The sequence below is a fragment of the Marmota monax genome, unplaced genomic scaffold (genome assembly GCF_021218885.2).
Source record: "Marmota monax isolate L192 unplaced genomic scaffold, Marmota_monax_Labrador192_F-V1.1 WCK01_AAM20220418_F8-fsc00023, whole genome shotgun sequence".
Lineage (NCBI taxonomy): Eukaryota > Metazoa > Chordata > Mammalia > Rodentia > Sciuridae > Marmota > Marmota monax.
In genome coordinates this window covers 7,031,462-7,059,335 of record NW_026692907.1, presented here as the reverse complement: position 1 = coordinate 7,059,335, position 27,874 = coordinate 7,031,462, and the positions used below count along the sequence as shown (strand labels likewise).

Here is a 27,874-nt window from a genome sequence, read left to right as displayed (position 1 = left end):
TGCACCCAACCCCCAAGTGCTGGGATTGAACCCAGGGCATCATGCTTGTTAAATAAACATTTACCACTGAGCTACACTCTCAGCCTTTAGAAACTGTGTTGTTTTTGTTTTGAGTTTTTTTGTTTGTTTGTTTGGTTTGGTTTGTTTTGGGTACCATGGATCGAACCCAAGGGTTTTTTTTTTTTTTTTTTTTTTTGAGACAAGAATTGTAAGTTGCCAAGGCTGGCTTTGAATTTGCAGTCCTCCTGCCTCAACCTCCTGAGCTGATTACAGGTGTGTGCCACCACACCCTACAAAATATGTGTTCTTAATTTTAACACTGTGCTGTCCCAGTTGTGAAAGAAAATTCAGCACAGTAGAACTTAGTAACTAGAAAGGGAAACTAAAAGACTCAGATGATTCTAAGATTCTTTAACCTGTGTGATTGAAACCATTGATTGAAATGGGCATATCCAGAGGACTATATTTTCAATTTGATATGGCTGTTTTATTTAAAACAATTAAAAAAAATATTCTCCAGTAGGAGACCCATTTAAGTCAGTTTAGTCTATCTTATTCTTACATGCTCTTAAATTGATTTTAAATTACTGTTTTATTACTTTTCCATCTGTGTAGTTGATGGACTCTTTGATAACAATTGGTGTTTTGTTTTAGCATCTGTCTGCTGAGGAGTTGGCAAAAAGAAGAGAAGAGGAAAGGGGCAAACCTGTTAAACCTTCAAAAGTGTCAAGACCAACAAAAAGGTACAGTGTTAAGTTATATAAATTTAATTGTTTTAACTTATCAGACAGAAAATGTATAGACAAATGACCATTGGCTACATTATGCTATTATTCACTAAGATGGATCAGTTAAAATTTTTTTAATTAAAAATAGTTATAAAATTTTGGGGGTTTTTTTGTTGCTGTAATCAAATGTTTTAAACTTCAGGTGAGTGAGCATGGGATCCAATATATGTTTCAAAAGGACCTTGTTTATGACAGGAGATCATTCAACTCCAGAGATGGACAAGTAACCTCAGGAAGTGACTAGTTCTCTCAAAATATATATGAACTAGTTTGGTTCAGTAGTGCACACCTTTAATCCCAGTGACTCAGGAGGCTGAGGCAGGAAGATCACAAGTTCAAACCCAGCCTCAGCAGCAAGGCTACAAGCAATTCTGTGAGACCCTGTCTTAATAAAAATTAAAAAGGTCTGGGGATGTGGTTAAGTGCCCCCAGGTTCAATCTCCAATACCCTTCCCCACCAAAAAATGTGTGTGTGTGTGTGTGTGTAATTTGCAAAATATAAGGGTTGCCAAGTAAGTCAAATGCCTTGAATTTTTCTAGAAGACCTCTCCATTCCCTACAGATACCTATCCCACTGATTAGATCATAGTTTTGTCACTATTCCCTTTTAAAACAAGATACCCAGGAATGCCACTAGATCATTTTCTTGCAAGTTGTGTGACCTTGGATAGACCTCCTGTTCTTTTTTATGAAATAATAATTAAAATAGCTAACACAGTTCACTATGTTTTAAACAGTTCACATATATTAAATCATTTAATCCTCATAGAAACCTTCTGTAATAGTTGATGTTATCACTCTCATTTTACAGATGAAAACTGAGGGCAAAGGGCAATTTAGTAACTTGCTGATGCTTAGTGTTGGAACTGTGATTTAAGCCCAGACAATAAGGCTTAAGAATCCATATTCCTGGTAATATATAATTTACTACATTATATATTGCTTCTGTGAAGTAGAAATTAAAACTAATACTGTTATTGTGAAAATATGTTAGACTATGAATACAGTCATCTATAAACCAAGCCTCTTCATTCAGTATTCAAACATTTGATTTTTTGAATCTGTGAGACTTATACTTTATATTTTTATTTTCAAATCGATTCAGTGTGTCAGGACCTTTTCAAATTCAGATCTACTTTTCACATTTTAGCCTTTGTGCCACTAATCATCAACATTTCAATAAGTTTGCCTTTTTTTCTGTTAATTGCCACATAAAATGTTTAACTGGAATAAATATAAATATCAGACATAGTCAGATACATTTATTACCAGAATTAACCCATATTTCTTGTTATTCAGAAAAGTAATGATAGTGTATGTCTTGCTTAAATTTGGATAAAATAATTTGAATCTTCGTGTAGTCTTCTGGTTTCTAGCCAGTTATCCCCATCAGACGTATCTATGGAAAGATCTCTTTATTATGACTTAAATTTTCCTAAACCCATTATTTACCCCTCCACTTAGTAAAGGCTCACAAATCAGCTGTTTAAAAATCTTTTCTAGAGTTTTCCTGGTAATCAGCATTTAATTTTTGTTTCTGATGTCTGCTTTTTCATGGGCCCCCGAGTTCAATAATTGCCAATCCACCATCCTCTAACCCTTAAGAAGCATTGACAGAAGTTCTACGTTCAAGGTTATTAAGTGTTCTGGGATGTTCTTCCACTGTTCTTTTTATTTTTCTCATCTGTCTTGGCCTTTAGTTCTTTTTTATTTGGTAATTGAAAGTTCTTAATTCAACAAATATTTTTTGAATGCCTACTGTGTTTCAGGCACTGTCCTAGGCCCTTGGGATACAGTATTAAATAATACACAATGTCCTTTTGTCACTGGTTGTCTCATTCTTACAATGGAAACATAATAGTCTTATTTTTTTCCAGTCATAACATCATGAACATATTCTTGCTTGTTTTTCTTTCTGTGAGCATAGCCTAAAATAACCTTGTAATGTGCTTAATATTTTTCCCAAACTCAGTTTTTTACTGGTCAAAGCATTTTGACATGTCTTTCAAGTTTACACATGGCCTTTTTATTTAGATTTGCTTAGGTTCCCCCTTTTCATCTCTTTATATAATAAATATAGAGTTTTCCAGAGAACTTCCTCTGTACATTAATTTCTTTAATAGAACTATTTGTTATTCATTTATTTTAAAAGTATTCATTGAATCTACTCTGTAGTGGGTACTTTGTACTGAGAGAAGTTTTTTTGAGAAACATCCATGAACTTTGGTATCTCATGTCAGGGAACAACTTCTTCTTTTTCCTTTACTGGAACTTCTAAAAATCTGCTTTCAGCATAGGAAACATGGCTGACCATTTATCCTGTTTTCTTTGGGTATTAGGAAATTAAGTTGCTTATGGTTTCTTTCAAAAAGGTTATATGAATGTACTAAGTGATTTTTCTAATTTTATATTTTTCTCAGAATTTGAATTTAGATTATTGATGTACATTTTCAAATTTGTAAATAATTTTATAATAATTATCCTAATCTTGTTGAGATTATATTTAAAATAAGTATTTTTTTTTCTTTTCAGCTCATTTGATCCCTTCCAACTGATACCTTGTAATTTTTTCAGTGAAGAAAAGCAGGTACTATTTATATATCAATGACAAACCATAGGTAATGTCACTGTCTGACAAGAAATGCTTTTTCTTATTCTGTATATGCAAGAAATATGTATATGAAAGGATCAGATAACATATATTAAGGGCCAATTGATTGGTACAGATGGAAAATGAGAGGGAATTACTTCCTGCTAGGTTTTGAAGGCTAAATTTCTTTTAAAAAAAGTCTGATTTGCATTGAACTTTGATTAGTGGTGAGAATTTGAAAGAGGCAAATGAGAAAAGGGTGGACATTTGAGTTGGGGAGAACACAATCTCTATTTTTATGTGCCCCCCTCCCTTTTTTTTTTTTTTTTTTTTGTATTTCAGGAGCCATTTCAGGTGAAAGTAGCTTCAGAAGCACTTTTAATAATGGATTTGGTAAGGATAATCTATTGTGTTGACTTACTCTGATTTCTATTCTTGTTGTACTTTTATTGCAGGAAGAGTATGGAAGACATTTATTTTGGATCTTTATTATCCTCTTTTAAGACAAGGAATCTAAAAATAAGTTTTTCTTTTGAAGAAAAGCCATACAAGTGCATGTTTCCATATTTTAGAGAAAATAAATTAATGTGAGTTTTGCAGACTGTTTGCCATCATTAACCCTATTTTCATTTCCTAATGTCTCATGTCTGCTGCCTTTTTAGAGTACTGAAACAAAGCACAACTTGTAATTTGGAGGTTCCTTTTTTGCAGTAAACTACCAATACTCCTAACAGTTGTGTAAGTTTGTGGTGTTTTCTGTAGAAGGACCGAAAGTAATTTTTACTTTTGTGTCCTTGTAATGCTTTTCTTGAATAGGGAGAACAAATAATGTCTTCATTTTTAAATGAAAAAGTGCTGTCTTGGGGTATTAAAGTGTTTGCTTCAAAACTTCTCAGCCAGCAGTGAAGAAAGATGAAATTTGTGTTCAGACTCACATCTAGTTAACCTATGTGACCTTATTTTAGAATAGCATAGGTGTATTTAGAAGTGACTCTCCTATAATAGTGAGTTTAATTCTGATTTTTGTCAGATGGTTTGTGCATTTGAGCTAAGTAATCTTGTATTTCTTCTAGCATGCTCACGTCTCTATGGCAGAAGTAATTGGTCTGTTAGGAGGAAGATACTCAGAAGTTAATAAGATAGTTGAAGTAAGTTCTTTCTTTTAAAAAAATGTTTTAATTACTATCTAATCCTGCTGCCATACTAAATATTTTTATGGAGTATTTATATCAAAATAGACTTTACTTATTGTATGTGTGAGAACATGCAAATTATTCCCAGAAGTGACTTACATTTCATATATACTGAGCACCTATTTCTTTTTCTCATCAAGAAAGAGAATACTGCCAAGCCTTGGCTTTTCACTACCTTTATCAATAAAGAGCTATAACTCCTAAGATGCCAAAAATATGTATTGGTACTTGTAGTTGAAAGTTGATATGCATTATTCTGTTGCATATCAATTTGAAATTATTGCCATAAATAACAGGAATTGTTGAACACCTTAGCACTTGTATTATATAGTGCAATTTGGAAAAGTAGCCATTAGTATGACCTTATTAAAATAGAAAAATGCATGCAAAGTTCTTAGCATACAATCACACTTTGGGAGTATAATTTGTTTGCAAGTGATAGAATTAAGAGGATTTCAGAATAATCATAAGAGGCTCAATCCTTCATAGGTCTGTGCAGCAGAACCATGTAACAGTCTGAGTACAGGACTACAGTGTGAGATGGATCCTGTATCACAAACACAGGCCTCAGAAACCTTGGCTGTTAGAGGTTACAGTGTTATTGGATGGTATCATTCTCATCCTGCATTTGATCCTAATCCTTCCTTAAGAGATATTGACACACAAGCCAAATACCAGGTATGTATATAGGTGTTGTATGTGTGCCTGCTGTACATGATTACACATCCTGTTGTGTTTTTTTTTTCTTTAATAAGCATAGTGTTTTTGATATTCTTTCATCTGGGATTTTTAATTAACTTGAATTCTTTTCTCTGGTTGTAATAATGATACATGTTTGTATAAGCATTTGGAGAGTCAGCAATTTTGTTTAGTACAGACAAGCTACAAAAGTAATACTGATATTCTCAGAGCCTTCTAAAAATGATAGGAAAAATTAGGACAGGGAATAGTTAAAATAGTTGGAAACATTCATGTAATTTACCCATCTGAAGAAAACAAGTTTTTTTTTCCTGCAATTTTATGTTTGATATATGAGTGTTTTAGCTGTGGGCAGCTATTGTAGATTATAGTTGAAAAATAACCATTATAATTAGTAAACATATTCATAGCAAATGCAGATTTTTGTAGGCTTTGTGATATTTTTTAAGGGTCATTTTAGATTGGATTTGACACATTTTAATTAAATAAATTTAATTAATTAAAAATTTCACAGTGTGAAATGAATACATGCAGCATTTCATTTTGTTGATGTTTGGATATGAAGTTCATAATGTACCTTTTTGTTCCCTTTCCCCCCATTAGATGTTAGTGTGATTAAATACTGACCTTTGAATTTATGTAGTTGAAACTAATTTTACTTTTTTTATAGAGTTACTTCTCCAGAGGAGGTGCAAAGTTCATTGGGATGATTGTTAGTCCCTATAATCGAAACAATCCTTTACCATATTCCCAGATTACCTGCCTGGTTATAAGTGAGGAAATTAGCCCAGATGGCTCCTATCGTAAGTTTTCAACAATAACAACTAATTACTATTTCTTATCTTATAAATCAAAGAATTTACAGCTATACAAAACTATTTAATGGAAAAGTTTGTCCATCAACTAGAGAATCACTATTTTTATGCTATTTAGTGCTACCACCTTCTTCTTTTACATAATAGCCCCTGTGTTACCATGACAACTGGGCAAAAGGATGAAAATGTGGAGAAAAGTTATAGGCAAGCAGTGTATGTGCTAGGAGAACTGCTGTATATGCTGGAGAAACTGCAGTAATAAGCATAGTCCCTGATCTCATGAAAGTGTGCTTATAAATGTAGACTGGCTTTCTCTGCAGTGGAAATGGAAAAGGGAACAAACAAACACAAAACCTTGCTCTCTATCATCTTCTAGTGATATTAGGTTTACCAATGACTAACTCTTTTAATCCCCATTCTGTCTCATGAAAGAATTTGGTTGGCTTATCCCATCAGACATTGTGTTTTCTCTGGAATTTATGTCTATTGTGATCTAATCAACTCTAGCTGAATAGGGAATATGTATACCAGATTAGAAAAGGAAGGGGATGTAGATGGAAATGAAATGGTTGGAGGAAGCAGTTGGCTCTTCTAGGATGTTATTCTCTTTTTGTTCTTACTACCACTGCAGAATTTCAGATTTCCTCTGAATTAAATCATGAGTTCATTATGGATATGTGCTCATTTTTCTATCCTGTTACTAGTACAAGACTTGGCGTTTAAACTAAATGAATGTTGGTTTAATAATTTCTTTTCATTTCTAATCATCTCACTTGGATGTCCTGTATTTATTAGACTTCCCAGCTCTACGGCCATGTCATTTACCATTAGATACTCTCTGTTTTGCAAGTCTTGTTAAAATTGCATTTTCTTTAAAGAGCAGGAACTATGTCTTAATTATCTTTGCATCCCCAGGAGCACCTAATCAGTTGTCTTGCATCTAGGAGGTGGTCAACACTATTGGGTTTTACTGAATGTATAACATTGGCATTAGATTTAGTCTTAAATGCCTGTTTGAGCATAGCACATGGTATATATCATTCTTTGGCTAAGCATAGTTTTACAAAGAGTTATAAAGGAAAGAAACACCATCAACTTGTTCTCAGTTTAAATTACTTCTTATGTCATTATTGGCTAGATCTTGGTTAAGAGTCTTTATTCTGATGCCATCTAATACAATAAATATAGGATACATATGACTTAAATTCAATGGAATTAATTGAAGTTTAAAATTCACTTCATGCAATTCTGCTTGTAGTCAAAATGAAGTAGTTTAGACCTGTCTGAAACAACCAAAACACTAGACAAACATATCCAACAGTGGTATTTAGGACACAACTTCAGGCACCAAAGAAAGATGATTCCAAGAGACAGGTAACAAAGTAATTGAGCTCTAAATTACTGTTACTTACTGACATAAAAGAGTTTTCAGGGGCTGGGGCTTTAGCTCAGTGGTAGAGAGCTTGCACCACATAAAAATAAACAAATAAAATAAAGGCATTCTGTCCACCTAAGTTTCCAGGTATGGCACCGGAGGAGAAAGCCACCAGAGTTGAGGTGATGGAGGTAAGGAGGACAAACAGAAAGCCAGATAATAGAGTCAATTTTGAAGATTTGTGGAAGGAACCCTCAGATGTTTAGCAAAGTACAGACCAGTGTGTGTGAAGGAACTAGCTCAGGCCGGGGAGGGATTACTTGAAAGGATAAGCTTTTATTGGACAGCACACAGATTCAGCATTCTTCATTATGGAAAGTTCTGTTGAGTAGAGCTGCCTGGTTAATGACTTGTCAATTGTTAGAACTGCATGCAAGATTCTAATCTTAGGTCCTTGGCTTTGCTTCTCTTGGAAATCCTTTTGTATAAGAATTAAGATTTTACAGAAGTCACAAGATATTTTGTGCTACAGTGCTTTTAACTCTATTCCTGTCTTTAAAATGTCTAATGGTTAAGTGTTTTCTGTACTTGTATCAGTCAGGAAATATAGTCAGTGATTAGTTTTTTCTAATATTTCAGTGGATAAAAATATTCTATACAAAAGGAAATTTTTACTTTAGTGCCTTTAACTTAGAAAAAAAATTTCTAAATAATGCCAAGTATATCTCTGTGTAGTTTTTGTGTGTTTATATTTTTCCATCAGCTCTGATTGAAAATGCATTCTTTACCTCTCTTTATTCCCATTTTCAGTTTTCATTAGGAATAGAAGTCATTCAACTATATTCAGATCCCACTACTTTACATTTACTAGTTATTTTACCTTAGGCAGATTACTTAGGCCCTCTCATTCTCTTTTGTTAATTCTGTAAAGTGAGAAAAAAAATATTATCTTGCTTACAGGGTGAGAAATTCTGGTAATGTATGTGAAGTATTTAGCAAAATAGGTAGTTACCATTATAGCTGGCATCTCTGCTTAGTTGATTTGTTATCACCAGAAGAATTTGCTTAATAGTCCATGTACTATAATGTATCAGTCTTCTTAAGTTTCTGCAAGGGAGAAATAAAATGGAGGGAGGGAGAATTGAGAAGTGAAAAAAAAAAAATTAGTCATCAGTAGTCTTGCTATCCCTTTCTTTGTTTCCAAACATTTGGGGCCAGGGTGGCCTTTTTTAGAGCATGTTTTGTTTTATTATGAAGAATACCATGTCCGAACTCCCACCCCCCGACCCCCCACCCTGTTTTCTTGCTTTCTGACTTGCTGGATTTTTATTAACCTGAAAAGCCTTGTTATGGCAAAAAACCTTGATTGAGAGGCAATAGAGTGCAAAAGTTAAAAACATACATTATAAGGCTGGGGTTGTGGCTCAAGTGGTAAGAGTGCTCACTTAGCAAGCATGAGACAGTGGGTTCAATCCTCAGCACCACATAAAAATAAAATAAAAGATATTGTGTCCACCTTAAACTAAAAAATAAATATTTTTATTATCAAGCCTGATGGCCTGGGGGTTCAAGTCCTTCTTATACACAACCTTTTCCTGGCTCTGTGTCCTCATTGAAAAATGGGAAATGGGGACAATAATAGTAACTACTTCATTTAAATGACTTCACATACTTAAAGCACCTGATGCCTGGCACATGGTAAACCTTTGGTAATGAATCACTTGGTAATGAATCACTGTTCTTTTAATATTCTGTAGATTTACATGGCAGTGTTGAAGGATATGTGACAGATTGCTAAGATGGCTCATTGTGTGGTGATGTCTACCCTTTGGGCTCTTTTCCTCCAGTTTGGTATGGCAGCTGTGACTCAAGTACAGTTGCTGCCTCTCCAAGGTTGATCCCATTCCATGTCTAGTCTTAGACTAGCACCTATAGGGAGGTGATGTGAAATCTAAGCTCCAATTTTGCTAACGTGAACATTGTATTTAACATAGCTTAACTTGAATTTTCTCCTCTGAAAAATAGGAGTAATGCTGCTTGATATCACTTGTCTTTAAAAAAAAAAAAAATTTATCACTAGGATGGCCATATATCTTGTCTTGACTACTATCCCAGTTTAAGCCTGTGGTTTAGGCATAGTTATTAATTTTGTCTCCTTTCATTATAAAAGTATTTTGGTTTGGATAACATATTATGTGCTCACCCCACCTCTCATAGTGTCTTGTGTAGAATTGTCACGAAAGTGTCACTTGTACTCTTCTTCATTATTATTAATAGCTTGGCATTAATATGCTTGGTGGACCAAGTATAGTCAGGCAATAAATATTTAATGACTGCCCTCTATGTTTAAAGTGCTGTTCAGCTGGGCTGCCATGCTGTGGTTGTTAAAACACTGAAGGGAATTTTAAGTAATTAAAAGAAGACTGGAGATTAAGAAATAGTTGAAAATATGCTTCTTTATGGTTTTCTAGGTTTACCTTACAAATTTGAAGTACAACAGATGTTAGAAGAACCTCGGTGGGGATTAGTATTTGAAAAGACAAGATGGATAATAGAAAAATACAGGCTCTCCCCTAGGTATGTGTTGTGGTTTGAGATGGTTGCACATCTGCAGTGTTTCTCATTAAATTATGTTTTAGAGAAAACCCAAGTTAAATATAAAACTGTGATGTATGGCATCAGTGATAGTTTATTACACAACTGATTACCTTATAGTATTTGTTTCATCAGTTTGTTTTCATATTTCTTCCTACAGCAGTGTCCCCATGGATAAAATCTTTCGCCGGGATTCTGACCTGACTTGTCTGCAGAAAGTAAGCTGCCTTCATTTTAATTGATTCTGTTGTTCACACATTCCAAAGCTATTCATCTAGATGTGTTTTCCCTTGATGCCTAATGCTTTGTGGATACATTTTCTATATAGATTCTTTATTGCTTTTTTCTTTCTAAAGTTAATTTCTAGAAGATAATTAGTAATGTGTATTTGTTGCCCAAACTTGCACAGAGAAATAATACTATTTTAGAATAAATTTGTCAAGTGTTGACTGATAAATTTCTTAGCAGATTATTATTGTGCACAATGGAGAACATTTTTCTCATTTTATTAAATTCAAAAGCACCATGTTTTCCCTCTAGCCTTAACAATTGATCGTTTTTAAGAATGATAGTGTAAATCTAACAATTAAATTTAAATGGTCTTTTTATTTAAATTTCTAATAGGAAATAAGAACTTTGAATTATTTTATCTCACTTCTCATTTTGCTTCTATAATGAGTAGATTGGCAACATTTGTCTTGGGATTTTTTTGGTAGCAATTTGGGAATAGAAAATTTTTAAACATTAATTTTCAGTATCTTTTACTTCTTAATTTTATAACCACATTTTTCCATATGCTATTGAAAGACTAATATACACATTTCTCAGAAAGTAGATTCTAACATTCTAATTTTTGAACAGTAAAGACTTATGTTTTTATCTACATGGTTTTTTTAATTTGGATTTGTTTTGTTTCTTTGTGGTGCTGGAGGTTGATCCCAGAACCTTGCACATTAACCCATTAAGTCTCAAGTTTTCAATATTGCAAATAGTTCAATGAAATTGGTATATAAGCATTAAGATAAATTGAAATTCATAATCTAGAGCTTATATTTCCTCTGTGTTTATATGTATGAAAATATATTTTTTCAAACACTACTCATTCACCTATTTTATCAAAAGAATAGAACCTGAAAACATAATAATTTAAAAGTTATCTTAGTTTATTTGTTGCTCAACTTAAGTTTTTTTAGGTGTTCTACATCTGAGACAAAAATGAATTAATAGGCATTTTACTACATCACTAGATCCAAAGCTTTTCTTTTAAAAATCCTAATATTATTTTACTTTGTGAGTGCAACAACTAAAAAATGGAGCAAAAGTCACAAATTTGTCCAAAGTAGAGACCATCACATATACAATCATAGGTTTGTCTTCTTACATAAAGTTGTAAGGGAACCAAGCTAAGCATTCCTCACTGGTTTCCAATACTTCAGCAGGCAGTTGAAAATAATTCAGCCTTTAGCCATACTTAGGAGAGTTCCTCATTTGATCATTAAGAAATGTGAGGTTTGGAAAGAGACAAAATGGTGATGTTTAACTAGTTCCTCTTCTTATACTTTTTAATGTATTTATAAATTTTTTCTTTTTAACTAGCTTTTGGAGTGTCTGAGAAAAACTCTGAGCAAAGTAACTAATTGCTTCATTGCTGAGGAATTCTTGACGCAAATAGAAAATTTGTTCCTTTCCAATTACAAAAGCAAGCAAGAAAATGAAGTGGCTGAAGATACTGCAAAGCAATTATTAATGTAATTATTAAAGTAAGACATTTTAATCTATAGAATAGATCCTACTTTTAAAGTTATAACCTTGAAATGATTGTAATTTAACTGTGGCATGACTTTGCGATAATTTTTCTCTAGTGAACAAAAATCTACACTTTTCCACATAAATTTATGGAAAGGAGGAGATATGGACTTGTTTTCATATAGTGGTTATCAGAGTGTTGTGTAAACCAGGGCCCATCACACTGTTCCTGTCCTTTATCACGCAGTGCAGTAGACTATGAAAACTTATGCAGGTGGTCTGCTTTACTGTTACATTCAGATTGATAAGTGGATTATCCTTAATTTTTGCTTTTTCCCTGAACTAGTCACTATTTTTCATTTTGGCATCTCACATCTCATTAGAAGCACTTCCATTATTTGCATATGTTCTGGTGAGATTTGTGTATTTGTTATTCAGGATTGCAAATGAGATATGGATGGGTGGTCACTGAGATAATTAACATAGTGGAGAACTACTAATTAATAAATAACAACATGCTGTAGGGGGCCATGAGAGGCATGAGGAGAATATTTTAAAAACCAACAGAAGAAACCAGAGGAAGAGAATTAAATTACCAGGGTTTGGTTTTGGTGGGGTTTTTTTTGTTCCCCCTTCCTTTGGTGCTAGGGATCAAAGCCAGGGCTTCATATATGTTAGGCCAGTGCCCTGCCACTGTGGTGAATACTCAGTCCTGAATTGCCCGTTTGCTTCCATTATGTTTTTAAAAAGCCCACAATACTTTAGAATATGCTGTTTTCTCAGCTGTCTGAAATGTTTATGAATTTCACATGCATAAATAATTAGCTCCAATTATATGTTCACTTTCCATTAGTCTGTGATCATCATTTAACTGGATCTGGTAATTGTAACCCTCAAACAAGATTTTTTTTTTCCTCCACTGTCTACTATCAGAAGAAAGGCAAATTGCAGTAAAGTCTAAATAAATTAGAGGTTTAACTTTTAGAAGCCGAACAAGCAAAAAAGCCTTCATGTATTTTTACATATTCAATCCCAGTTTCATGTACTTTCTGAATGGAGGCCAGCAAACTTTTCTCTTTTTTATGAGTATATAAGCAAAGCTTTAATTGGGAAAAGAAAAGAGGGAGAAGGTCTTTACCTCAAGGTGAAAGGGATAGCCCTGACTCAGAGAACTGTCAAAATCCAGCAAACTTTTATAATGTAAGGGTCCAGTTACTATATAGTTTCAGCTTTTTGGCCATGTGTGGTCTCTGTCAGAAATTCTTCAATTTTTTTAATAGCATTTTAAAAATGAAAAAATCATTCTTAGGTCATTGCTTTCACAAAATATAGGCTGCTGATCTAAAGAACTGCAAACAGTCTAATTTGGTATTAGATTCCTGAGTCTAAAACACCATCTCATAATAAAAATAACAAAACTCAGAATTTTGATCCACACTTAAGTACATTATCAAATGAAAACATGCATTATGCTGCCTCATTCATTAAAATTTAACAAAATTAATTTTAGTTAATTTCTATTAAGCAGAGAATTGATTTATACCTATTCTCCAGGTATAGTAATAACAGTTATTATATCTAGACTGGATGTGAATCCATGTTTTTGTTTTATTTGGTTATAATCAGTAGCCAAGGAAGAATAAGGCAGTATTGAAAGAAGCAGCTTTCCAATTTTAGGTTATCTGAGTCTCAACCTTGTGATTTTGGGGAGGTATAGTTTATCTTCCCTGACCTAACTTATTTTCTGTAGCCAGAGTCCAATTTAACTTCCTAGTATCTTTCTGGGTCTAAAATTTTGATTTATTTGTTGGTCTACTTCTTTGAAATTTTATATTTTGAAATTCTGCAGTTTTCAGATTAACATTTTGAAAAGAAAACTGGTAGTTTTTCCATTTCTCTGGGTGGATTAAAAAAAAACCTTGAGGGTTACAAATATAAGAGTCCTAGTCTAAAAATCAAGAAATCTGATTCTGGTAAAAGCTTTTCTGTGTGACTTAAATCATATAATCTTTCTGAACCCCAGGCTCCTCGATTGTAAATTAAGTGTATGAATTTTAAATGACTTTGGTGTTCCCTTCAAGCACAAGAAGTATATGATTCTATGAAAGGCAATAATTTATTCGTTTGTGCTCGTCTTTTGATCTGTTTCCTCATTGCACATGGAGGAACGGACACTAGGAAGTAGTAATTTTTAGCTCTCTGGATTGATATATATCCCTATAATCCTGATGAATTTGGATGATAGAAAATGTTAAAAGTACTGTTCTCAACTCTGGGCTTCTAAATGTCAATGGTTAACCATATTTACTAACCAATCCAGTACTATAAGGAACTCAAGGATGGTAATTGTCATAGTGTAGGGCCTTGAGAGAACAATTTAAAAAATAACTTTAAAACAATATTTATAGTATTAGTATTTACATTAAGTATTTTTGTCTTATAAAATATTTTTTAAATACAGAAAATTTACTGTTTTCCTCTTCTCTTTTCCTAGTCATTCTGCTTGCTTCCTTTATTCTCTTCTCATATTCTAAACATACCACCAACCTTAGGCAGTTGCAGCCAGGGCTTTGGAGAAGCAAAGAGGAAGCCTAGAATTGAGAGAACTTGTAATATAGGAAATTCAGGAGGCCGACTCCAAAAGAAAAACCCACCTCTAATAATGTTTCCAGAAGTAGAAAAGGAACTCAAAAATATCCAGGTCTCTTCATCCTGAGTCTGTTATTTAATATTATTGCACATGATTATAAGATAATGAGCTTAACTTTGTTTCTTTTTCTGGCTTGGCTAATGAAGATTGATATAAGTACTTCTTCAATATTAAACAGTTTTCTTTAAAAATCAAATTCCAAAGAAATATTCAAAAGAAGAAAAATCAGTGAAACAAGACCAGTAATATCAGACTCTCTTTCTTTTCTTCCTCCATTATTTTAACCCTCCATTATTTTAACCTTGAACCATTGTTCTTTGAGAGAACAGTCTTTTTAATTACAGATTGTAATCCTTTTAAATGATCTTCAGTTTCTACAGTTGGTTAGAGGTATCTGATGAATTTTCTCTGCCCCAGGTACTTTGCCTTCTTTGGGGGGGGCGGGGGGATGTACCAGAGATTGAACTCAGGGGCACTCAACCACTGAGCCACATCCCCAGCCCAATTTTATATTTTATTTAGAGACAGGGTCTCACTGAGTTGCTTAGTGCCTCAGCCTCCCCAGTACTTTGCTTTCTTGCACCCCTTCTCCTGTACAAATTTTAAAACTGTATTTTAAAATTATGTTTGTATAAAATGAATTTGTTTAGATTTAGGTTTAAAATGGTTTTTTCTGGGGTTTTTTTTTGTTTGTTTGTTTGTTTTGTTTGTTTTTGTTTTTGTTTTAATGGTAAATTTCTTTTTTTTTTTTCATTAAGTTAAAAAAATGTGAAAACATTTTTGTGGGCCTTTCAGAATATTGTGAACCTGAGGCATTGCTAATTGGATAGGTTGGCCCTGTCTGTGTTCTGAAGGGTATCATTGGGCTAGAGTAGTCATTGCCACCCCATTCAAGAGCACTGCAGTTCCCACTTTTACAGATTGTTAGACTTGAACTTCATAGGAATGAAGTTGGGTTAGGAAGAATCCCAGCCTAACCAAAACTCAGCAGTACTGCTTAGGAACACTCATCTTCAAAAAAGAAGGCAAATAGTTAATTTTAGTCATTAGACTAAAATTTGGTCCTTAATCTAGTTTTAAACCTGTGCCACACCTCATAGGAGAACAGCCTACTGCCTTTCTTTTCTCCCTACTTCCCCTAAGTCCTTTCCTTTATCCTTGCTGCTTTTACTAATTAGCTCTTTTACATACAAGATCTTTTATCATTTATTGAAATCTGTGCCTATAGAATAAAGATAAATAGACCTATTCATATTTCCCTGAAACTGTTTAGTGTGCTGCCTCAGCCTACTCTCCAGAATGTTCTTCCTTCCCCAACCACAGGAGTGGTCTGTGTAATATGCACTCTAAGCACCATCAGAATCCCTGCTGCTCTTTGGGCAGCAGAGGAGATTATGGCCTCACCATACCAACCTGAGTCAGCCTCCTGCTCTTTACTTTAACTTCTTCCCATTTACTTTGCTGGGTCCTAACAAGGGAGCTGGAGGATAAGCTGCTACAGTCATAAGGCCTAGAATTGGTGCTCTGTCCCATGGCCAAAGAAGAACCATCTTTGTCTGGCCACTTGATTTGTAGCTACCTATGTACAAGTCACCAACAGGTACCCAGCTGATGGATTTCTCAGTGGGAATCGAGTCAGTGTACCCACATTTTGTTTTTCACCAGCATTCTCCTCTACCATGTGACTAAATCTAGTGTCACATAGTATGGCAGTAAGAAAAACTTCTTTTAGTGAAGCACAAAAACAGCACACAATATTTTGATAATCATGTGCTCCATCAATATTAACAAAATTGAACAAAGAAATTTGATCCACATCTCCAGTTCACCAGTAATTTGTTTTCTCAAAAATTTTTCAGGAAGTCAATATGAGAAAATAATGTAACACAGTTTTTTGGTTATTATTTCCTGACCTTTTCTTAAATATTTTTATGAGTGCTAATCCCCAAACTCTGTTTTCTTTTTGTTTATCTTATTATTGTACTTTTTGGTATTTCTGAATCTGTCTTCTACCTTAAATCCTTCCGGAATAGGGGAGGTAATAAATATATTCCCACAAAATCAGGAGAAAAGGAAAATTCCCAGAGAAGCTGTGGTTATGATTAGGGTTCTATATGGAACTAAATTTGAATAGGTAAAATTGGTTCATAAAACCTGAGTTGTTTCTATTTTCCTCTGTTAATGTTTATGAATATACTCCTAAGAACTTTTAACTTCAGGAGAAAATGCCTGATTTGCTGTCATTGAGATTTCCTAGGATAGTCTCTTAGGAATTATGAAGTCTATTCAAATGCTTTCAGTTTGTATACCTATTTTATAGGTTACCACAAAGCACTTGTTTCAGTCTATGAATTATACAGTTGTATTTGGATTCTAGCATGTTTTAAGTCAATCATATGCCTTTAAATTTATGGATTTGACATGTGTAATTGCGTGTAAGTTTACTGGACGTATTGCATGACTTTTGACAAATCTCTTGTTAATGTTTTTCCCAAATGTTGCCAGTATTATTGGATTCTTTTTATTAGTTTAAATTTTGGAATGTTCTGTAACAAAATTAATGATTTAAACTATTTCATAAATTTAAATATAATGCCATATTGTACATATCTATATTAAAGATTATTGTAAATATTAGTGTTTGTAGAATTACAAAAGGCTTTCTCAAAAATGATTAAACTGTTCCTTCCATACTCATTTGTGACATACTATAAAATATCTGATTTTAAGTTTTGGAATTTTATCTTCTGATAAAATTATTAAAGGAAAATACTGAGTATTCAGTGTAAATAAAATTTTGAAAACAATTAGTCATTTGGTCTCTAAATTATTAGCAATATTATGCATATGGAATTGCAAAAAGAAAAACATTAATTCAGTAACCACTTGTTGAACATCTGTTATGTTGAACATAGTAGGGGACACAAAGATGAGTAAATCTTGATTTCTTCCCTAAAGAAGCCTATTACCTAAGAAGGGAGAGAACACATAAAAGAACACCAATAGCTAAATGCTCAGATACAAGCTGGAATTGATTATAAATGCCTGTGAGAAACTTTAAGGATAAAGGGTGGTTAGACAAGAGAGTGCTCTGTAATTTAAGCAATGAGATCAGTCTCTTGGAAGAGGTCCCTGGCAGGATTTGGTTAAATGACGTTCGAGGGACAATGTTAAAGAGAGACTTGACCTTATCTTAGTGTAGGTGTGCATGTATTAGAACAATGAGAATATTTTGATCAAAGTAGGATATATGAAAGCAGCACACAGTCAACCAACTAAATTAAGCTATAGAAAGTATAAAATACAGATCTCACCTTAAAATCAATATTAACTCTGATTTTTAACTTTTCAGTCTTTATTTCTGGCATATAAGAAATGTATAAAAAAACAAGATCCCATCTTTAATGTCAGTATTTCTCTCCTCAGGAACATCTTTCCATATCCACACAGATTATTCATTCTTTGCAGTAGTTACATAGCATTCTACAGTACAAATTTGTCATAATTGACTTGATCAGTTTACAAAAGAACTTAAGGTTGTTCCATTTTTCTATGGGAAAAAAAATAGTTTTGCCCTCTATCAGTACTTTCAAAATGGATTCCTAGAAGCTTAGTTGCTAGATAAGAGCTTTGTACCCTTTGTTAGTGTCAGAGAAAAATTTAATTCCTATAAGCTGATTTTTCTCATAGTAGTATAGACATTTCATCTTACTTACAGAACCAATTTAAACTCAGGTACCTAACTAAAAATAATGTTAGTTTGTAAAGTACAATGAAATCCTGAGAGTTTTAACTCCGTGAGGCATTTATTTCATTAGAAGTTCATTCCTCTGTAGAGTTGTTATGGATTCTTGCTAATTAAGCACTTGTAATTTTCTGATTGTGGACAGCATTTTATTCAGCCTGTGGCTTTAGAGGCCAGCATTGGCCTGAGTCAGCACCACCTTGGGGACAAAAGGCAAATGTACTCCCTAGACCTTAACTCATGATCTATTACCCATTAAAAGTATAGTCTATGTTCTTCCCTGCCTACCTCACTCTCCCAGAGTTTTGTCAACCACAGCAACTAGGGCATCAGAAAAGCTAGGACGCCTTTGCAGTAACACCTACAAAATAAGCTACATGGGAGAATGAGACTGCTAAGGATCACTACAAAAGACAAACTAACTCCTGGTCCCTTAACCTGTCAGTCATTAAAAACATGAACTACCCCCACCCACGTGCCTTCAGTAGCTACAAAAGCCCAACCTTACCACAAGGCCAAGACGTTTGTGCAGGCTGCAACACCAACAGAAGAAACAGCAGTTCCTGGAATAAAATGACTGCCCATTCCTCTTGGTCAGGATGTTTGACCAGGGAAGAAATTCTAATTCTAGCTCACTTAGGCAACCCCCTACACATGAATAAAACTTGTCCCCTTTCTCTGTTTTTTGAGCAACCTGATCTCCATCAGTGCTGTCTCTCTCTCCTTGAGGCAAAGCTGCTAATTAAAACTTTTGTGTGTTCGTGCTTTTGGGTTTCATTTCTATAACTGGGTCAGATGTTCCCATCTCCCAGTATCAGTCCCGCAGTCCTGTTTGTACTATGATGGTTTTTTTGACTCTTGTTTATATTTGTCTACATCACTGATTCTCAAGAAAATCTTTCCATAGAATGTTATTTATGTTAATTTAGTGTCTTCCATTTTCAGAAAGAAGTAACTAAATAAAATGCTCATTTTTGTCCTCCATATTTTCATATTTTTCCTATTGTCAAAACCAAGACATTAGTTATCTACTGTCTGTTACTGGGTGTAACCAATGATTTTCCCATACACCCGCCCCCCCCCCCCATTAACAATATCACCCCCAGATGCAGAAGAATTGGAAAGTTTCAGAAAGCACGTTAACTCCTTAGCTCTTGTTACCTGGATTGGTGATTGTTGAAATTTCTTCTGTTCTAACACACATGGTATAATCAGCAAGAGTTGTGCCTTCTATACTCACTGGTAACTAGGTAGAAAGAGAGTACACATCAGACTTCTTTGTGTAACTGTTGTGGTTTGGATCTAAAAATGTCTCCCCCAAACCTTGTGTTTTTAAATTATGATTCCCCGGTGCAGAAAGAAGGTGGGGCTTGTAGGCAATGACAAGAACTGTAACCTCATCAGTGAATGAATAAATTATTGGGTGGTTCAGATGGGGCGTGATAAAGGAAGTATCTTTGGAGGTTGCCCATGGGGATGATATCTTGCCTTTGGCCCCTTCCTCTCTGCTTCCCATCTGCCATGAACTGAGCAGTTTCCCTTTGCCACACCTTTGCCTCACCTGAGGCCCAGAGCAATGGAGTCAATAGACCAGGGACTGAACCTCTGAAACCATGAGTCCCAAACATATAATAAACTTTTCCTTCTCTAAGTTCTTATCATGCATTTTGGTCACAATAATGCAAAGCTAATAACAAAAAAAAATAAATCTTTTCAATAGAACAAAGCTATTTTCTTAATCATAGAATAAAGACCAGACTAATCTTTTTCTATTTTGATTTTTTCCCAGTTCTCCCTCACTTTTCTCCTTCTCAGAATTTGTTTTAATGCAATCAGTTGGAGAGATGAGTTTGCTTTAATGCAGTGCCTCAAATTGGATTCCAGCATCATGAAGTTGGACAGTGTATCAGGACATTTTAAACTAGCTGCTATAACAAACCACCCCCAATGTTTGGAGCCATTACTCACACAAAATCCAGTGCAGGTGCTCCTTATTGGGTGGCTCTCATGGGTGGCTCATCTCTGATAGGTAATTCAAGCCCTCTTGTGACCCCAAGTAACACAAGTGTTCCATTAGAGGAAAGAGGAAGAACAGAGAATCACACACCTGATTCTTTACTTCAGCTTGGAAATACACACTTTTTGCTTACATTCCTTTGGCCAAAACTACTAAAACACTTCCACCCAGATGCAAAAGGAACAGCTAAATGCAGCCCTGATTGGACAGCTGTTTTTCCACAAAGTTCTACACAATGGGAGATTAACATGAATCTTTGTTAGTGACTAGCCATCTCTACTCCAGATGGCCTTTGTTGATTTTATAAAATGTTAAAAACACTTATCTAAATGGCATTAAATTACTATAATTGGGACTGCAAGTTCAAAAAGGAAAACTGAGATCAACTTTCTTTGAAGTCTGATACTTTATATTAAAGCAGAATTAACATTCCTCTCAAATCAAAGAAATACTAAAGCTAGGAAAGACCTTGGAGATGTTTGGGTTTAGAGTTCTATATTTTAACGTGAGAAGGTTGAGGTCCATGGAAATGAAGCCACTTGGCCAAAGTCATACGGTCAACTTGGTTGCAGGGTTACCTCTGGAAAGACCCTAGTCCTTCTGTTTAACACAAGTGCTATTGCATGGTTTTTTGGGTGATTTCTTTCTCTAAGATTATTTTCAATTTAATGGCATAAAGAACTACCCTAAAGATTTTATGTGCAATTCAAGTGTTCAGAATAATTTATGTTTTAATTTAAAATGTAATTTTCTCTTTTAGAACTGCAGTATTTTTCTTATAAATGCCAAGAACATGTCTTTTTATGGAAAAGTTGACTAAGGAATGACTCTTAGGAGGGAGGTAATTAATGAGACTTTACTATCTTTCTCTAAGATTAGCTTTATTAGCTTTACCTAAGATTAAAGAGCCCCCAAATCCCCCCTGTTTGTCTATCTATATGTCCACAAAGCCACACTTGTTCAATCATTTTAATGAAAATGTCAATGTCTACATGTAGCCACTAGAAGGCGCCCCATCACAGTGTTAGCATGGTAGTCTCATGCCCTTTATGTTGGTTGGTCTGAGGCAGAAAGGATTTCACATGTGGCTGAATTTCTCTAATTCCATGTTGTCCTGTGATCTAGGACTGAATTTCCTTGTTCCCTAGTCTCTTTAGTTATCCAGCTTCACTTTAGAAGTTTATTTATAATAATAGCCACACATTTATACATTGATACTGTACTAAGAGCTTTATGTACAGTATCGTATCTAATTCCCACAGCAACCTTGCAAGAATAGTTTTCTTATCACCATTTTACACTTAGCCTTAGAGGACTTAAGTAACTGATCCAAATCATGCAGCCAGAAGACAGAGGCAGAATCCAAAATGAGAGCCACATGATTCTAAAACCAGCTGACAAAACTCATATTACTGATTTCAGAGCTGGAAGGCACCCAAGGAATGATTTAGTTCCTCGGTTTTTTTGTTTGTTTGTTGTTGTTGTTGTTTGTGTTTTTTGTTTTGTTTTTTTGATGGAAGAAATGATACCCAGAGATGAGAAGTAACTCATCCAAGCCACAGACCCAGTCAAGTCTAGGTTGTAAAGTTGGGGTCTCCACATTCCCTAATAAGGGCTCCTGGGTTCCACCTCATAGCAATCCCTGCCTTCCCCGAACAACCAAAGAAATCCTGTGATTATAAATCCTGTGCCATGTTTCACCCCAATGTAAGCTGAAACCATGGGATGATTTGTCTCTTATGTTGACAATAGAAGAAATTCATCTGTGGATGAAAATTTTGCTCCAAATGGTTTGTTATCTTGCCTATTATGACCAAGCCTAGGGGAAGTAGATTCAGATAAGGAGAACATCTTCCATTTTCAAAAATAATTCATCTCCTGACCTCCATGTCATCTACACTGCAGCCAAGGTGGATTTTTTTTTTTTTTAATGAAGCACAGATCTGTGTCAGCTTCTCTGCTTAAAATGTGGCTTGCTGAGTTTTCTGAATCACATGCAACATGGAAGTATAGAAGACCCTTACATGTGCCCTTTCCTCCCTCTAGTCTCAGCTCTTGCCACTCCCCCTCTGCCTTCCAAAGCACAGATACCTTGGGCTCTTAGCTCCAGTCATTCTGAGCCATTTGCCAACCCAAATGTGCAGTTCCCGCAGGCTTTCCAGCTCCTCTCCCCATACTCAAAACATCTCCCTGGTCACACCATTTTTATCTTTCTATGCAACTTCCAAAATTCAACTCAAATGTCATTTCCACAAAAAGCCTTCCTGTTCTCTTACTCTTATTCCCCGTGAAGGGCCTTTGGGCTGGGCTCCTCTAATACCCGGTGCTTACCTCTCTGGTGGCCTAAGTCATATTTTGGTTTTTAATTTGTCTCTTTACTTTTCTGCTGCCTCACTCAACTGAGCCAAACCTTTTTAAACTTTGTAACTCCAGATCCTAAAATAACGTCTACCATAAATTTAGAAGGCACTTGATAGCAGTTTGATGAATAAATAAATAATTGGGAGAAATAAAAGAAGAATGGAAGGCAGATCCTTCCTTTTGATGGGGAATGGGTTCTGTAACATTCAGATATCAGATTTTCTTGTTTTCTCTCTTAGCTGCAGTTTCTCTTTCTGTGATCCAAAAATATTAAATAGAAATTTCCACAATTAATTCCTGTTTAAATAACTTTTTATAGTAAATCATTATAACAGTTTTGTTTTATTATTTTTTATTTGTTATTAATTACTATTAATCTCTGTGCCTTTTTTATAAACTTTATCATAGGTATGTATATATAAATAAAAACAGCATATATAGGGTTCAGTACTATACTTATTTTCAGGCATTCAGCAGGATCTTGGAACATGGTTGAGAAGGTACTACTATATAAGGAGAAGATAAGAATTGAGGCAGAACCATTTGTTCTGAAAAATGAGGCCCAGAATGTGGGTGGGAGTTGAACACCTACTATCATTTGGATCTTGAATGTCCCCCAAAGACCATGTGTTAAAGGCTTGGTCACCAGCCCATGGCATTATTTGGAGGTGGTGGGATCATTAAGAGGTTGGACCTGGTGGAAGGAAGTTCAGTCCCTGGGGCCGTGATCCAGAAGGGGATATTGGGACCTCGGCCCCTTGTTATTACTTATTTTGTTTCCTGACTGCCATTTGGTGAACACCTCACTTTACCATGTGCTCCCACAATGAATGTTCTGCCTCACTACAGACTCAAAGCTGCAGGGCCATGTGATCATGGATTGGAACCTTTGGAACTGTGAGAGCCAAAATAAATTCTTCCTCTTGTTGATTATCTCAGGTATTTTGTCACAGTGACAGAAAGCTAGCTAACAAGCCCCTCCAAGAAGCAGCCTGTCTTCATTTGTTCAAGTGCAATGACAGCTCAGGAGGCTTGCATCAACTGATTAGCAAGGGCAGTTTGCACCAGAAGACCTATTCTCTTACAATTTCCTCAAAAACACAAAGGCAGGTGAGATTATAAACTGTATACATAATTGTATTTGCTAATCAAAAGTGCAACATAATATGGGTAATTATGAGGCTTCGTTTGCTTTACAGCATGGTACAGCCTGAGTATTTTTATCACTGCAGATGAGATTACAGGGAGAGCTGCTCAAGCATTTCCATCATCATCTTGTGTTCTGTTCCACAGCATCTGTAGATGGAGAAAATGATTCAAAATGAAAAAAAAAAAAAACCGGCAGTGAGATAGTATCCCTTTTAATATAGCACAGGTGCGTAGGTGACTTGATTTGGGACAAATATAAAGTGGGCTCTGTGTTGCTGGGGCAGGTAGTGTTTATCAGGGGCAAATGAGGATTAGAAAGAGCATCAGACCTGGTTGAGCAGGGCAAGGAGAGCAGCCCAGCCCTTTCTCCACTTGGACAAAACCATATGAACTGCACTTTCTTTTCATCCAGGGCTTCTCTACCTTCAGCAAGGGGGAATCAGCCATCCAAGGACCCAGAAGGGAGTTTCCCTTCCTCCTTAGGAGAGAGAACAATAAAATAACAACATAAAAACAAGGCTTTGAAAGAATGGGGGCCTTTTTTATTGCTGCATAAGGAAAAGAAAAGAAATCTGCCATGACTGTGCTTTAGGAATACAGCAGCCCCACCTCCTGATCTGTGCACATGGAGTCCAGCTGGGAGTCTTGCCTGGAGCATGCACTTTCTTTTGGTCTTGCAGACAGGCAGGACCATACACTGGGAGCCCTGGATTTTTAGAAAAAAAATGGAATCTCAATAAAATGGATAACAGGATTTGGACAAGCAGAGGTGGGGAAAGAAAGCATACTAGGCCAAAGGTCCAGCAGAGCAGCAGTAGTGCCAAGAAATAAAGATTTCCGTGAGGTGGTACGTACTGTGTGTAACTTAATCAGGAGCCACAGAAGTGGGGTAAGATCCTCGAGGGAGTCAAATGCCATTTTAAAGATGGGTATATTTGTGTTTCTTGTGAAAAGAGATTCAGGCAATCAACAGCTATCATCAAATCCCAAAATGGAAGAGAGTCCTCTAAGGCAGAACTGCTTAGACAGTAATTTAACCAGACATCTCTAGTTAAATTAAAGAAAATCATACATAAGTAAAAAAAGCATATATCACAACCCAATTGGCTATCAACTGATAAATGGATAAATAAAATAAATAAAGCACAGTGTATCCATACAATGGAATACTGTTCAGCCACAAAAAGCAGTGAAATCCTGACTCACGTGACAAAACAGATAAAGTTGAAGGCACAGTGCTCAGTGAAGAAGCCAGAAGTGAAAGGCCCATAGGTATGATTTTGTTTACATGAAATATCCACAGTAGGCAAATCCACAGAAATAGAAAGTAGATTAATGGTAGCCAGGACCTGGGGCAGGAAGATGGAGTGGGGGTGTGGCTAATGGATATGGAGTTTCCTTTTGGGGTGATGAAAATGTTCTGGAATTAGGTGGTGGTGATGGTGATGGTTGTACAACCCTGCAAATACACTGAAAACCACTGAGCACACTAAAAAATATACTTTAATATGGTGACTTTGATGGTGTTGGATTATATCTTAGAAAAAAGGAAAGAAACAGAGAAAGGGGAGGAAGGGAAAGAGGGAGTGTAGCAGGAAGGCACCGTGAGGTGCTTGACCCCCACAGCTGGCTCTGATTGTCTCTGAAACCTCCCAATCTCCCACCTACAAGTTAGGCCTGGTTTCTGGATCCCTGGGTAGCCTGAGTCTCCAGAGTGACCAAGCTGGTATGCAGTGACACTACAGGCCTAGCCTAATACCCCAGGTATCCCTGGCCTTGAAAGCTGGAGCCATATGACACCTCCTGCTGTCCTCCCTCCCCAGGTTCTTCCCTTTCCTATAATTTGGGGAACAGTTTTGAGTTTATTGGGGAAGGAGGAAGACATAGGACATATCAGCCTCTGGAAGGTTTAGCATTGTCGGCCCAGTCCCAGATTCCTCTCTGATTTGCACCCCAGCCCTCATAATCATCCCATGGATAAGGCACCATTTCTGCTCTTGCCTCCTCAGACACTGCTAAGTCTACCTGTTGTCCTCTGTCCCTGGTCCCTCCACTAGGGATTGAAATCCCAGCCAGAATCCCAAACTCCCTATTGCTGCTGCCAGTTCCTTCTGATAGGCCCTTTTGAGTTTCTCTGGATACCACCCACCCAGAACCAAAGCCCTGCTTTACCCAGAGCATTGGTGATCAACAGAGTCAGTTAAGATAGTCAATAGTGTCTCCCCACACCCCGAAGATATGTGGTGATAACTCAGGAGCAAGAGAATGAAACATCATTCTCCTTAGACAACTATTCCAGATTCACCAAAGATTAAGCCTAGGTCTTGCCTTTCTGAAATCTTTCTAGAACACTTAAAGCCTGATGATTTATTGCTAATGTCAATAGACAAATTTTCCTCTTGCCCAATTTAGACTTGACATAGGGAAGGCCCTACCTAGAGCTTGCTGACCAGGTTTTGTAGTACATATGGAGAAGAGATTGAGTGTGGATCATAATAATGGGATTGTCCATTTTATGGTCAGATCTGACTAGTTCTTTATGAGTAGCTAATAAAGTATTTTTAGAATGCTAAAGATAGTGAGGGGCTGTGAACTCCTGGGTCTGATGGGAGAAACAGAGGAGATAGAGAAGAAAGACATCTTCCTAGACATTGTTATTCTGTGGTATATATGTCCGTATGGCCCAAGTTTAATCCACCCCCACTACTGCCTAGGTGTGTGACCTTGGGAAAACTTTCTGTGTCTCAGTTTCTTCATGTGGAAATGAAGTTACCAGTCATAACTAACTTGAAGGTTGTATAAGGACTAAGCTTGCAAAAACATTTAGAATAGTGCCTAGGACAGAACACTCAGTAAATGTTAGTTGTCACTATTACTGCTTTTATCATTGTTACTATCTTTATTAGTGATGTTAGTATTCTTATTTAGATATCCTATCATAAAGTTTCCACGTGGGAAACAGAAACCACTATAGGTATTTCATGTAGGAAGGGATTGATACAGAAAATTAGACACAAAAACATTGGGAATGCAGAAAGGTCTTGATTCTGATTGAGGTTGTCAAGAATGATCAGCAGGTTATTCTTAATGACCATCCAGACAGACAAGAACCTCTGAGCTCACCATTAACGCCTGCTGGAATTAAGGATTTACCCCTTTGCAATGAATACTACTCCTTCTGATTCCTCTAAACCTTGGGAAGCTGTGGCTGTGACCATCCAGAGATCAGGAAGCATCCCTCATTACCCATGAATGGACTCTGGGAGTTAGTAATACGGAACACACAGTTTCACAGTCCCACTTGCCAGCAAAAAACTTCCCAAGAGAGGCAGAAAGAAGGCTTCCTCTCACTCCCACCTAACAGATATCCTGAAGGAACATCTAAGGGATAGAACCTAATTAGCATGTGGAATTGATAGTATGAAAAGCAAAATTGTTAGTTTTCCACCATTCCAATTAGAAGGAGCAACTGGAGTACAGGTTGAAATAACGGAGGCACACTGCATTGTAGGCAGGTATGTACGAAGGTCTACTAAGCAGAAGGCTTAACCTCTATAAAAAGTAAGCCATCTAAAGGGAAAAGTCATTCATGATTTCAGTACCCTGGGAAGGGACTAGTGTCTTAGATCACATGAAAATAGTGACGGTCTGAACAAAGAGAGCTTACCATGAAGTTGAGCCTGATGTTGCAAGTGAATACTAAAACATTCATTCTTTTAATGATTGCTTTTAAGCAAGGCACAAACATCAGAAGTTGCAAGAAAAAAATTGACACATTTACCATTATAAAGCTAAAATTTCATAAAGCAAAATAAAAATACAAGCAATGGGTTGAGAGAAAATATTTGCAATTCAAATGAACAATTTGCGAAGAGCTCTTTTAAGACAATAAGTTTAAAACATTCAACTGTTGCGGGTCATCTAAGTGCTTTTTGGTAGAGTGACCTATCATACACACAGTATCCTCTGTCAAAAGAGCCTTTCTCCCCTGGCTGACCTGAAAAGCCCCTATTTTAAAATGCTTAGTAATCTGTCTTCTCCTTAAAGCATAGCCTAGTTCTCTTTCTGTGGTGGATACGTGCAGGGTCAGATTATCCTTCAGGATGGAAGCTCCAATCTCCCCCAGGGGGCTGAAGTTTTACACTGGAATT

The 27,874-nt window shown here is 35.8% G+C and overlaps 1 protein-coding gene across 3 annotated transcripts in view; it reads left to right on the top strand.

Annotated features, from left to right (window-relative positions):
* Positions 1 to 17,258, top strand: part of Mysm1 (Myb like, SWIRM and MPN domains 1) — a 41,210-nt gene extending 23,952 nt beyond the window's left edge. For 2 of the 3 annotated variants that reach the window (XM_046450982.2, XM_046450981.2), the window contains 9 exons: positions 655 to 743; positions 3,321 to 3,375; positions 3,721 to 3,771; positions 4,452 to 4,526; positions 5,061 to 5,249; positions 5,941 to 6,073; positions 9,932 to 10,037; positions 10,216 to 10,273; positions 11,652 to 17,258. In XM_046450982.2, the coding sequence (XP_046306938.1) occupies positions 655 to 743; positions 3,321 to 3,375; positions 3,721 to 3,771; positions 4,452 to 4,526; positions 5,061 to 5,249; positions 5,941 to 6,073; positions 9,932 to 10,037; positions 10,216 to 10,273; positions 11,652 to 11,807 (912 nt within the window). In that variant the 3' untranslated portion in view covers positions 11,808 to 17,258. The remainder of the gene's footprint in view (positions 1 to 654; positions 744 to 3,320; positions 3,376 to 3,720; positions 3,772 to 4,451; positions 4,527 to 5,060; positions 5,250 to 5,940; positions 6,074 to 9,931; positions 10,038 to 10,215; positions 10,274 to 11,651) is intronic. The other variant, XM_058581505.1, reaches the window with a different exon arrangement.
* Positions 17,259 to 27,874: the final 10,616 nt, after the last annotated feature.